The 15246-nt window shown below is 36.5% G+C and overlaps 1 protein-coding gene across 3 annotated transcripts in view; it reads right to left on the reverse strand.

Annotated features, from left to right (window-relative positions):
• Positions 1–2156: 2156 nt before the first annotated feature.
• Positions 2157–15246, reverse strand: part of LOC144443622 (multiple C2 and transmembrane domain-containing protein 1-like) — a 127743-nt gene continuing 114653 nt past the window's right edge. For all 3 annotated transcript variants that reach the window (XM_078133166.1, XM_078133165.1, XM_078133167.1), the window contains exons 18-21: positions 10977–11089; positions 7180–7289; positions 6722–6819; positions 2157–5392 (exon numbers count right to left, since the gene is read on the reverse strand). In XM_078133166.1, the coding sequence (XP_077989292.1) occupies positions 5321–5392; positions 6722–6819; positions 7180–7289; positions 10977–11089 (393 nt within the window). In that variant the 3' untranslated portion in view covers positions 2157–5320. The remainder of the gene's footprint in view (positions 5393–6721; positions 6820–7179; positions 7290–10976; positions 11090–15246) is intronic.

The following is a 15246-nucleotide window of genomic DNA, read 5'->3' on the forward strand; positions in this document are numbered from 1 at the left end:
TTATATTGAATTTGAAGTGTGCATTCTTGAGATATAGCCTAATTACCGAAAACCATTAATTATGTAAATTTCTCGTTAATATTCTTGGGATGTTTACCGAAACCTAATAAGTTCTTGTCACTACCCTACAGAACACATGCAATAAATTTTGTTTGAATTGAACCAGTCGTGTTTTAGAAAATGGTGATAAAGTCACACCACTTTAGACGACATTTCCTGATGAGAAACTATTTTTTTCTATTTTGTGGCCAATCGAAAATATGCCAATGACTTATTAAAACTAAAAGCTACATTAGTAATATTTTCAGGACAGGTGCGCTTTGGTATCGCAAATGTGTGTCCCAAGTTATAATGAATTTGAAGCATGCATTCTAGAGATATAGCCTAATTACCTAAAATCATTAATTACGTAAATTGCTCATTAATATTCACGGGATTTTTACCAAAACCTAATCAAGTCTTGCCATTACCCTACAGAATACATCTTCACAATTTCGTTTGAATTGAGCAAGCCGTTATGGAGAAAACGATGACACAGATCCTTTAATGTCAATGACGATCGTGTGTATAATGTACCGAAAATATGCCAATATCTTATTAAAACTAAAAGCTACATTAGTAATATTAATATTTTCAGGACAGGTGCGCTTTGGTATCGCATATGTGTGTACCAAGTTATAATGAATTTGAAGCGTGCATTCTTGAGATATAGCCTAATTACCGAAATCATTAATTATGTAAATTGATCATTAATATTCACATGATTTTTACCAAAACCTAATCAAGTCTCGCCATTACCCTATGAAATACGTCTTCAAAATTTTGTTTGAATTGAGCAAGCCGTTATGGAGGAAACGATGACACAGACAGACAGACACACAGACTTCCACCCATAAATATATCTCTTCCTTACGGGAGAAAAAATACCATTTTCAGTATTTGGCATTGTAGTTATATTATGACAAGAGCCATGATTGAGCTGACAAAAACGTGTTATTTACCAGAACTAAGGCTTTTTTTTAAGTGTAGCAAAAGGTTTTGAATTTTCTGATTTTTGCACATTTATGTAAATATTTGGGGTTCTTTTCTTGGTTGTTATCAAGAAATATATCAAAAGAAAGATTGTGTGCTCTTAATTCAGTTTGAACTTTTGCAAATTAAGCTATTTCACAGAAATATGTTTGATAGTGATCATCTTATTTTTTCTGATTTATGCATGTTTTCACATCAGCACTTAAGGCTAAATCTGTGATTAGGTCCTATGGATCACCCAAGTTATTTCTCTATAACATTCTGGCCATTTTGAGTGATTTAAGCAAATGTATGCGAATATTCAACCGGACTCCGAGACAAAAATCAAAAGTAGGTTTCAAATAATGTTAATGTCACATTTGCTCATTTTTGGTGCCTTATTTCCGAGCAGCATGGGATTTCTCAAGGGTGTTGGTGGCCATTTCTAATTTTACCAATTTTGTAAATTTATGTAAATATTCAAGAGGGCTCCCAATCTAAAATCAATCAGTAGGCCCTAAGGAACATTCATGCCAAATTTGGTGCTTGTATCCGGTGTGTAACAATAATCCTCAAACTGTTGTTAAGCCACCTGACTTTAAGTTGTTTACACACACACACACACACACACACACACACACAGACACTTTGCCATGCCTATAGCACAACTGAACCTTATCCAGTTCAGTTGTACTAAAACTATCAATTATGCAAATGACTAATTAATGTTCACTGGATGTTTACCAAAATCTAATCACTTCTTGTGATTAGCATATGGAAGATTTGCAACAAGTTTCAGAAGAATCGATACTGTATTATAGTAGTTTTTGAGATATCATATTCACCGACAGACAGACAGACAGACACACATACATATTACACACAGACAGACAGACACACATACATATTACACACAGACAGACAGACACACATACATATTACACACAGACAGACAGACAGACAGACAAAAGTATAATATACCCTCACCTTACGAGAGATAAAAACGAATCTGTTCTATGAAAACTGTACAAAGTGATATCCAAATGTAGGTCTTTGGAGAGAACAGGAGTCTTTTGAGGTAAACACACAGGCAGACATACAGGAGCTAAAAATATATACTTACAACAAGAATGTTGTACCAATAACCCTTTATTTGAAATATCAATGTTGGAATTAAATTTGACATATTAAATGTAACACTCTATTAACTAACCAATGCTGCCCAACAAAAAGTAGATGGAAGTACAGTACAGAAACTTATTTGAAAATGAGACATCAGATTTTGAAGTGCATTGGCAGTTGCAATACTTGCATAGTAGAACTAAGAATACACTGCATAATAACAATGCAGGAATTTCAACTAGAAATGCTGGTCTATCATTTTAATATTTGGTCTAATTAATGTTGAACTGTCTGCTGTCTTCTTACATTGTAATCGCCAATCCATATTAATATCTTTTGTTCACACTTATATGATATAGCAGCAGCCACATTTGTTTTATCATAAATCCATACTGGTGGTTAAGTGCAAGTTCTAGGAATGGTAGGGGGAAGTGTTTGATAACACAGTTAGTCTGGTTGTCCATATCTATATCATTTACATGTCATTTACATGTCACATTACTTTCTGTTAAACTTGTATGTCATAATGTAAAGAAAAATTGAGCTAGTGCATTCACATGCAAATGCCTTTAATTCTACTAGTTATAACTGTGTATATGTACCTCAAAATCAAAACATCAACGATTGTCACATATAGTCACATGGCCAGTGACATCTCTGTTTTGAACCAACTATTGCTAGAGTGATAGGTTCATCCATGGTAACCATAGTGATAGGGTTAGCCATAGCAACCCTTGTAAATATTGCTTTAGTTATTGGTTTGGTATGGCAGTCATCATAGAAAAGTATTCATCAAATTTTTACAAGCACATCAAAGCTACTGAAGCCGTTGATACTTGATATATAAAGCCATTTCAAAGTAACCTGAGGTGTGGACTAAGTAAATATGTAAACAAGATAGATTAATATCAATAATAATTTATCAGAACTTAGAGACATGATAACTTAATAAACTTTAGATTTAAATCTACCTCTACAATCTTACCCTGTTGTCACAAACTAGGACCTACCAGTATATCTAACTTGTCCATTGCTCAAAGCCATGCTATCTGTCTATGAAGTCTTTGAAGACAACAATTTGCAAAAGCTGGAATTTGGCAATGGAAGGGCAACTTAAATTGATATCATCAATTTACCCTTGACCTGAACATAAATACCTTGCAATAAAATCTTGACAAACAATAATTAACTTGTACTGGATTTAAAAGAACCCAATATTCAAAATTCATTTGATAATAAATGACAAAGATATCCTTAAAATGCAAATAGATTCAGCAAAAATGTGAATATAAATTTTATCATCAAAACTATCCCATGACAATATACACCAAATTGATTACTTTCTACTGTTGATAATTAGATCTATGATAGCAGGAAGGCACTGAGCTGTCTAAAACAGCTAACCAATGTCATGTGTCAAAAATTGAGTGAACTGTCTAAACAGGTATCCATAGTTCTGATTGGTGTAAAGTCAATGAGTAGTCTACAACAAGTAACAATCATTATGATTGGTGTAAAGTCAATGAGTTGTCTACAACAGGTAACAATTGTTGTGATTGGTGTAAAGTCAATGAGTTGTCTACAACAGGTAACAACTGTTCTGATTGGTGTACTGTCAATGAGTAGTCTACAACAGGTAACAATCACTATGATTGGTGTGAAGTCAATGAGTTGTCTACAACAGGTAACAACTGTTCTGATTGGTGTACAGTCAATGAGTAGTCTACAACAGGTAACAACTGTTCTGATTGGTGTAAAGTCAATGAGTTGTCTACAACAGGTAACAACTGTTGTGATTGGTGTACAGTCAATGAGTTGTCTACAACAGGTAACAACTGTTCTGATTGGTGTACAGTCAATGAGTAGTCTACAACAGGTAACAATCATTATGATTGGTGTACAGTCAATGAGTTGTCTACAACAGGTAACAACTGTTCTGATTGGTGTAAAGTCAATGAGTTGTCTACAACAGGTAACAACTGTTCTGATTGGTGTAAAGTCAATGAGTTGTCTACAACAGGTAACAACTGTTCTGATTGGTGTAAAGTCAATGAGTTGTCTACAACAGGTAATGATCATTATGATTGGTGTAAAGTCAATGAGTTGTCTACAACAGGTCATTATGGCTGATGGAAAGTCGTTGAGTTGTCAACAATGGATAATGATCATTATGATTGGTGGAAAGTGTATGTGTGAATATATAGTACAAATAGTCATCAATGCAGTACAGTGACTAGTCTATCAGCTAGCCCTCGGATGTTCTTCCGATAAAATACGACACACAGCCGAACAATGCTATCGAGGATGGAACATCCGAGGTCTAGCGAATGTCATCAGGATATAAATAACTGCCAATCAGAGAACCGTATTAGCGACAAGCACAAACAGAGGACAATAGCTAAATGTTCATGCATATTCATCTTAAGGAGGGGCTTGTAAAAATAACCACCAATGCGTTAACTAACATGTGTGAATGACAACGTCTACACACTCATCAAACACAATTTATAAACTGATAAAACATAGTAATGACATAAATGTGTTTGTCAACACCTGCATGCAGAGATTGAATATATCAAAGTATATATATGCATATATGGCCCAACCCACCGCTTATCGTAATCTCAATGGAATGTCCGGTCTGAAAATGACATTCGCTAGACTGTTCGGGCAAGCCCTCACATGCGAACTTCGTTCGCTTATAGTTATAGCATCGATCGAAAGAAAGCCTGAACGTCTAGCAGCAAGACTATACAGTGACTACATAGGAGTACATGTGCCTGCTAGAATCTGATAAAGTTACTACATAGGAGTACCTGCTAGAATTTGATAGTTAATACTTATTGCTATTGTAAGTATTAATCAATGTGTTCTTCCTTCCTTGGTTCTGACTCTATCCAAAGTCACTTCTCTTCATGGCTATAATCTAAGTATAACAATCCAAAACAAACTGATAACTAACAGCTGTATGTCTACTTCCATCCCAATCACTATATTGTATATATAAAGTTTGCAAAGCAATATTGCACTTAGACTCTTGAAAACCCTTTAATTCAATAAACTCCAATACTTGGAAATAAATAATGATATATAATAAATACTCTTACAATATCAAGATAAATAAACATCTGCATTTGTGTATAAATACAAGAGCTTAGCCTCTATGTACTGGTTTACTGGAAGTCACTCAAGACATTTTCTTTTTCTTTGCTGCTAGTACCTGTGCTGGTATGTCAGGACGAAGTTCTCTGTACTGTAACTAAAGACATAAAACAAAGACAGAATTTAGAAATGAAAGACAAAATAGACTGACAGGTTGACATAATGGCATGACATACAGTGTCACCAGATACTTACTGACTGACTGTGATAGGATGACATAATGGCATGACATAGTGTCACCAGGTACTTACTGACTGACTGTGATAGGATGACATAATGGCATGACATACAGTGTCACCTGCTTAGTGACACAGTGATAGGGTTGACTGTGATAGCATGATATATACTGTCACCTACTTACTAACTCTGATAGGATGACATAATGGCATGACATAGTGTCACCAGGTACTTACTGACTGACTGTGATAGGATGACATAATGGCATGACATACAGTGTCACCAGATACTTACTGACTGACTGTGATAGGATGACATAATGGCATGACATACAGTGTCACCAGATACTTACTGACTGACTGTGATAGGATGACATAATGGCATGACATACAGTGTCACCAGATACTTACTGACTGACTCTGATAGGATGACATAATGGCATGACATACAGTGTCACCAGATACTTACTGACTGACTGTGATAGGATGACATAATGGCATGACATACAGTGTCACCAGGTACTTACTGACTGACTGTGATAGGATGACATAATGGCATGACATAGTGTCACCAGGTACTTACTGACTGACTGTGATAGGATGACATAATGGCATGGCATACAGTGTCACCTGCTTAGTGACACAGTGATAGGGTTGACTGTGATAGCATGATATATAGTGTCACCTACTTACTGACTGTGATAGGGTGACATAATGGCATGATATACAGTGTCACCTTAACTTATTGACAATGATGCAATTCTTAGTTGAACATTGTTTTCATTTAAAAGTACAATTATTGTAATTTATTACTAGTTGGCTTTATATATTTCTTCAAGTGAAATCACTCATAGTTCTTTACAAATCAGCTGAAAGTATACTTTGATTCAATTCAAGGTCAAATTTGACATCAAACGGGAGGTTAAATTACATAATTATAAATATTCTTTTGTATTCACTGACAAGAAGGTTTCTGGTTTCTCGTCAAAAGTGGCTTGCAGGTGACAATCACATATCTCACATCTGCAAGTTTTGATGATGCTCAGCACATAACAATAATCATTGCATTCTCCTAAAGCTCTGATTTATCTCTCTGATGACATGATTCTACATATCCATCACAAGGTTGCAGACTTCCTTCAAAAAATAATGTGATGTAATCTATAAAGGTGACAAGTACCATCACTTCCAAACTTGATCTAATCACATATTTATTGACATATGTCTACTTCAAATACAGGGTTACTTACCAATTCATCTTCAGATGGCACCCTTGACAAATAATCTGCGAGTTCATTGTTGTCTATGAAATGAGGGTTACGCAGCTTCTTTGTGAATTTGTTGCAACCTACCAACACAGTCAAAATATACTTTTAGTCAGGGGTTCATCATCTTGTTTTCATCGAAATTGACAATCTTTTTATTTTCCCATAGTGTCAACAGTCATTGGAAGCCATATTGGATTCTAAAGTGGCTTAATCTTTAAATATTTTGACCTCTATTTAAAACGTTGCATGGTGACCCCAATTTTTCCCCTGTTGATTTTAAATAAGAATTTATTAGAATTTTCATGGAAAAGTATCAGAAAAATTTGAAGTTTATTTCCACTACCCATACTAAATGTACATTAATTTGACAAATATGAGATTATCTAGATCTACAGTGAAAAAAAGGTGTTGAGAGTTTGATAAGAGTTGAGAGCACTCACCCCAGGCAAGTATCAAATATCGAATTGGAATGTTGTAAAGGACTACTGTGACAATAGACAACACAATCATCAGAAGGAAAGCCAGCCAAGGCACTGTCCAGTTGAATGTGCTGACAAACAGAAAGAAAACATGAATGCAATTTAAAAAGTTTTAGAGTGATGGCAGTTACATATAGGGTACATAAACATTATCAATAGAGAGGTGGCACTAGTACTAACATGGCACCTACACTCTATGTAGAGAGGTGGCACTAGTACTAACATGGAACCTACACATACTATATGAAGAGAGGTGGCACTAGTACTAACATGGCACCTACACTCTATGAAGAGAGGTGACACTAGTACTAACATGGGCACCTACACTCTATGTAGAGAGGTGGCACTAGTACTAACATGGCACCTTCACTTTACGTAGAGAGGTGGCACTAGTACTAACATGGCACCTACACTCTTTGTAGAGAGGTGGCACTAGTACTAACAAGGCACCTACACTCTACTTAGAGAGGTGACACTAGTACTAACATGGCACCTACACTCTATGTAGAGAGGTGACACTAGTACTAACATGGCACCTACACATACTATATGAAGAGAGGTGGCACTTGTACTAACATGGCACCTACACTCTATGAAGAGAGGTGGCACTAGTAGTACTAACATGGAACCTACACATACTCTATGAAGAGAGGTGGCACTAGTACTAACATGGCACCTACACTCTATGAAGAGAGGTGACACTAGTACTAACATGGCACCTACACTCTTTGTAGAGAGGTGGCACTAGTACTAACATGGCACCTACACTCTATGTAGAGAGGTGGCACTAGTACTAACATGGCACCTACACTCTATGAAGAGAGGTGGCACTAGCACTAACATGGCACCTACACTCTATGTAGAGAGGTGACACTAGTACTAACATGGCACCTACACTCTATGTAGAGAGGTGGCACTAGTACTAACATGGAACCTACACTCTATGAAGAGCGGTGGCACTAGTACTAACATGGCACCTACACTCTATGAAGAGAGGTGGCACTAGCACTAACATGGCACCTACACTCTATGTAGAGAGGTGACACTAGTACTAACATGGCACCTACACTCTATGAAGAGCGGTGGCACTAGTACTAACATGGAACCTACACTCTTTGTAGAGAGGTGGCACTAGTACTAACATGGCACCTACACTCCACTTACATGTAGAGAGGTGACACTAGTACTAACATGGCACCTACACTGTATGTAGAGAGGTGGCACTAGTACTAACATGGCACCTACACTCTATGTAGAAAGGTGGCACTAGAACTAACATGGCACCTACACTCTACTTAGAGAGGTGACACTAGTATTAACATGGCACCTACACTCTTTGTAGAGAGGTGGCACTAGTACTAACATGGCACCTACACTCTTTGTAGAGAGGTGGCACTAGTACTAACATGGCACCTACACTTTTTGTAGAGAGGTGGCGCTAGTACTAACATGGCACCTACACTCTATGTAGAGAGGTGACACTAGTACTAACATGGCACCTACACTCTATGTAGAGAGGTGACACTAGTACTAACATGGCACTTACACTACGTAGAGGTGACACAAGTACTAACATGGCAGCTACACTCTACATAGAAAGGTGGCATGATCGAGTACTAACATGGCACATACACTCTTTGCAGAGAGGTGGCACTAGTACAAACATGGAACCTACACATACTCTATGAAGAGAGGTGGCACTAGCACTAACATGGCACCTACACTCTATGAAGAGCGGTGGCACTAGTACTAACATGGAACCTACACTCTACGTAGAGAGGTGGCACTAGTACTAACATGGCACCTACACTCCACTTACATGTAGAGAGGTGACACTAGTACTAACATGGCACCTACACTGTATGTAGAGAGGTGGCACTAGTACTAACATGGCACCTACACTCTATGTAGAAAGGTGGCACTAGAACTAACATGGCACCTACACTCTACTTAGAGAGGTGACACTAGTATTAACATGGCACCTACACTCTTTGTAGAGAGGTGGCACTAGTACTAACATGGCACCTACACTCTTTGTAGAGAGGTGGCACTAGTACTAACATGGCACCTACACTTTTTGTAGAGAGGTGGCGCTAGTACTAACATGGCACCTACACTCTATGTAGAGAGGTGACACTAGTACTAACATGGCACCTAAACTCTATGTAGAGAGGTGACATGAGTACTAACAAGGCACTTACACTCTACTTACATGTAGAGAGGTGGCACTAGTACTAACATGGCACCTACACTCTATGTAGAGAGGTGACACTAGTACTAACATGGCACCTACACTCTATGTAGAGAGGTGGCGCTAGTACTAACATGGCACCTACACTCTATGTAGAGAGGTGGCATGAGTACTAACATGGCACTTACACTACGTAGAGGTGACACAAGTACTAACATGGCAGCTACACTCTACATAGAAAGGTGGCATGATCGAGTACTAACATGGCACATACACTCTTTGCAGAGAGGTGGCACTAGTACTAACATGGCACCTACAGTCTATGTAGAAAGGTAACATGATGCAAACATAAATAATTACAATTTACGTGCCAACTCATTCACCCATGGCTGCAGCATCACCACAAGTAATCAAAACTACAACTTATTTGGCAACTCGTTCACCCATGGCTGCAGCATCACCACAAGTAAACAAAACTACAATTTACGTGCCAACTCATTCACCCATGGCTGCGGCATCACCACAAGTAAACAAAACTACAACTTATTTGGCAACTCGTTCACCCATGGCTGCAGCATCACCACAGGTAAACAAAACTACAACTTACTTGGCAACTCATTCACCCATGGCTGTAGCGTCACCACAAGTAAACAAAACTACAACTTACTTGGCAACTCGTTCACCCATGGCTGCAGCATCACCACAAGTAAACAAAACTACAATTTACGTGCCAACTCATTCACCCATGGCTGCGGCATCACCACAAGTAAACAAAACTACAACTTATTTGGCAACTCGTTCACCCATGGCTGCAGCATCACCACAAGTAAACAAAACTACAATTTACGTGCCAACTCATTCACCCATGGCTGCGGCATCACCACAAGTAAACAAAACTACAACTTATTTGGCAACTCGTTCACCCATGGCTGTAGCATCACCACAAGTAATCAAAACTACAACTTACTTGGCAACTCGTTCACCCATGGCTGCAGCATCACCACAAGTAATCAAAACTACAACTTACTTGGCAACTCGTTCACCCATGGCTGCAGCATCACCACAAGTAATCAAAACTACAACTTACTTGGCATCTTGTTCACCCATGGCTGCAGCATCACCACAAGTAATCAAAACTACAACTTACTTGGCAACTTGTTCACCCATGGCTGCAGCATCACCACAAGTAATCAAAACTACAACTTACTTGGCAACTTGTTCACCCATGGCTGTAGCATCACCACAAGTAAACAAAACTACAACTTACTTGGCAACTCGTTCACCCATGGCTGTAGCATCACCACAAGTAAACAAAACTACAACTTACTTGGCAACTCGTTCACCCATGGCTGCAGCATCACCACAAGTAATCAAAACTACAACTTACTTGGCAACTCGTTCACCCATGGCTGTAGCATCACCACAAGTAATCAAAACTACAACTTACTTGGCAACTCATTCCCCCATGGCTGCAGCATCAACACAAGTAATCAAAACTACAACTTACTTGGCAACTCGTTCACCCATGGCTGTAGCATCACCACAAGTAATCAAAACTACAACTTACTTGGCAACTCGTTCACCCATGGCTGCAGCATCACCAAGTCCATTCTGTACTTGGAGACACACTTCTTGGATTTGTTGTAATTTTTCCTTAAAGCTCTTTTTCTCTTCAGGTTGCTGTTCAAGAAAAACAAAAATTTGAACAATATGAGACCAAATCTGAGTATTTCTTTGTCGAGTCTCAAAATAAAATGATCATCTGAAGAAAATCTGTCCAATGTGTACACAAATATTTACTTTAAAAAATATGAAAACAAGAGAACTTATTATCCTCGCATGTCTGTGACAATCTCCAATGTACAAAATGACACAGCTTTACTTTTAGTATCTTTGCACACACAATAAATAGCAATAGTGTGATATCAGTTGTGATGGTGATGGTGATTGGATACTTGTTGAAATATGGAGGCATGACCTGCCTTATGTCCCATCTAACCAATCATACAACTCCCATCACCTTGGCAACCTGGCTGTACTACCATCGTCTACACCAGCAATATGTTTACATGACATACCTTCTTCTGCAAGGATCAATGATAGCAGGGAATGGAAAAGGTACACTTTTGCTTTAGTAGTTATCACATTTAAGAATTGGTATTAATGTTAGCAAATGTAACAGAAGTTGCTGACAAAGGGCAATACATTGCAATCCTCCTAAATAACCCTTGACACCATGATGTATGTATAGCTGATGAAGCTTTGTCATTCAACTAGATACATGCATTGTTTAGGTTTAATAAATGAAATCATTAGAAAGTCAAAAGTATTTAGATTATGGTAGAAAATAGTATAATCTGCTGAAAGTTTGCTCTCAGTGCCGCTAATATCAATATTTTGACTATTATATAAATAACTAAATACAAAAGAGATAAAGTAAAGGTTCTAACCACTATGACTAAATCATTGTAAATTTATTGTAAAAGGTATCCATACGGGAAATAAATAACTGTCATTTCATACCAGATAATAACTGCATATCAACCTTAGTCTAAAATAACTGTGGTTTCATACCAGATAATAACTGCATATCAACCTTAGTCTAAAATAACTGTGGTTTCATACCAGATAATAACTGCATATCAACCTTAGTCTAAAATAACTGTCATTTCATACCATATAATAACTGCATATCAACCTTAGTCTAAAATAACTGTCATTTCATACCAGACAATAACTGCATATCAACCTTAGTCTAAAATAACTGTCATTTCATACCAGATAATAACTGCATATCAACCTTAGTCTAAAATAACTGTGGTTTCATATCAGATAATAACTGCATATCATCCTTAGTCTAAAATAACTCATTTCATACCAGATAATAACTGCATATCAACCTTAGTCTAAAATAACTGTGGTTTCATACCAGACAATAACTGCATATCAACCTTAGTCTAAAATAACTGTCATTTCATACCAGATAATAACTGCATATCAACCTTAGTCTAAAATAACTGTCATTTCATACCAGATAATAACTGCATATCAACCTTAGTCTAAAATAACTGTCATTTCATACCAGATAATAACTGCATATCATCCTTAGTCTAAAATAACTGTGGTTTCATACCAGACAATAACTGCATATCAACCTTAGTCTAAAATAACTGTCATTTCATACCAGATAATAACTGCATATCATCCTTAGTCTAAAATAACTGTGGTTTCATACCAGACAATAACTGCATATCAACCTAAATAACTATCATTTCATAACAGATGATAACTGCATATCAACCTAAATAACTGCATATCAACCTAAATAACTGTCATTTCATACCAGATAATAATTGCATATCAACCTAAATAACTGTCATTTCATACCAGATAATAACTGCATATCAACCTTAGTCTAAAATAACTGTGGTTTCATACCAGATAATAACTGCATATCAACCTTAGTCTAAAATAACTGTGGTTTCATACCAGATAATAACTGCATATCAACCTTAGTCTAAAATAACTGTCATTTCATACCATATAATAACTGCATATCAACCTTAGTCTAAAATAACTGTCATTTCATACCAGACAATAACTGCATATCAACCTTAGTCTAAAATAACTGTCATTTCATACCAGATAATAACTGCATATCAACCTTAGTCTAAAATAACTGTGGTTTCATATCAGATAATAACTGCATATCATCCTTAGTCTAAAATAACTCATTTCATACCAGATAATAACTGCATATCAACCTTAGTCTAAAATAACTGTGGTTTCATACCAGACAATAACTGCATATCAACCTTAGTCTAAAATAACTGTCATTTCATACCAGATAATAACTGCATATCAACCTTAGTCTAAAATAACTGTCATTTCATACCAGATAATAACTGCATATCAACCTTAGTCTAAAATAACTGTCATTTCATACCAGATAATAACTGCATATCATCCTTAGTCTAAAATAACTGTGGTTTCATACCAGACAATAACTGCATATCAACCTTAGTCTAAAATAACTGTCATTTCATACCAGATAATAACTGCATATCATCCTTAGTCTAAAATAACTGTGGTTTCATACCAGACAATAACTGCATATCAACCTAAATAACTATCATTTCATAACAGATGATAACTGCATATCAACCTAAATAACTGCATATCAACCTAAATAACTGTCATTTCATACCAGATAATAATTGCATATCAACCTAAATAACTGTCATTTCATACCAGATAATAATTGCATATCAACCTAAATAACTGTCATTTCATAACAGATAATAACTGCATATCAACCTAAATAACTGCCATTTCATACCAGATAATAATTGCATATCAACCTAAATAACTGTCATTTCATACCGGATAATAACTGCATATCAATCTAAATAACATTTCATACCAGATAATAACTGCGTATCAACCTAAATAACTGTCATTTCATACCGGATAATAACTGCATATCAATCTAAATAACATTTCATACCAGCTATATAATAACTGCATATCAATCTACATAACTGTCATTTCATACCGGATAATAACTGCATATCAATCTAAATAACTGTCATTTCATACCGGATAATAACTGCATATCAATCTAAATAACATTTCATACCAGCTATATAATAACTGCATATCAATCTACATAACTGTCATTTCATACCGGATAATAACTGCATATCAGTCTAAATAACATTTCATACCAGATAATAACTGCATATCAACCTAAATAACTGTCATTTCATACGGGATAATAACTGCATATCAATCTTAATAACATTTCATACCAGATAATAACTGCATATATATAACTGTGATTTCATACTGGACAGTAACTGCATATCTACCTAAATAAGTGGCATTTCATACCAGACATATGCATATCAACCTAAATAACTGTCTTTTCTAACCAGACTGTTACTGCATATAACTGTTAAACACCATTCCCTAAATAACTGACAATGGGTCAAAATAGGAAACCATTGACTTAATGACTGCCAAATTCAAATAGCAATCCATTGATCAAATAACTGCTATGGTCAAATTACAACCCATTGACAAAATAACTGCCAAGGTCAAATGACAAACCACCTGCCAGGGTCTATTGACTGATTATATTATACCAGTATATTGATGGCGCAAATTGAGAGACCTGATTGGTCTTAGTAGACATCAAACTAGCACGTCTAAAATGAGCGATAATGCACAGATGGCACTCATCCAAATTTTGATGTTCACTGTTTGTTGCATGCTATGAACGTTGTAGTCTGGGGTGATAGTGATCTCTGCGAATTTTCAGGGGAGGATTTTCTCAATGAGACAATAGTTTATCGGAAATTATGAAGGAAATTTCCAAAGCAGCCAAGTTATTGAGTATTTGTACAAATCATCGTCTACTGCGAGGACAAAGTATGCATGTGATCAGTTCTGGAGTGGAAACAAGTGAGCATGTCAGCTGTCATAAAAATGAAGCAAGTATAAGAGCTTACACTGACTAACTTACCATTAATCTAAATAGAATTTTGTCTGGGATCCTGTCCTAGAGTATAGTACCACTGTCATCAATTCAAGTGGGAAATCCCCCTAATCCCGAAAGTCTACTGTTATAACTTTCAGTAAATACATTCAATTTGTAAATATCAACCTGCCACGATGTCTATCTTCTCACTCCACCAAGTTGCAAAACCAGCCAGGCATGCACGAAGCATGCTGTATTCAATAAACCAATTCAATTTTATATCTTGAGTCAAACAGGCTGTTTATTCATATAACTGTATACTTATAATGAGCCAATCAATGTACAGATTATCCTA

The sequence above is a fragment of the Glandiceps talaboti genome, chromosome 12, assembly GCF_964340395.1.
Source record: "Glandiceps talaboti chromosome 12, keGlaTala1.1, whole genome shotgun sequence".
NCBI classification, from domain to species: domain Eukaryota; kingdom Metazoa; phylum Hemichordata; class Enteropneusta; family Spengelidae; genus Glandiceps; species Glandiceps talaboti.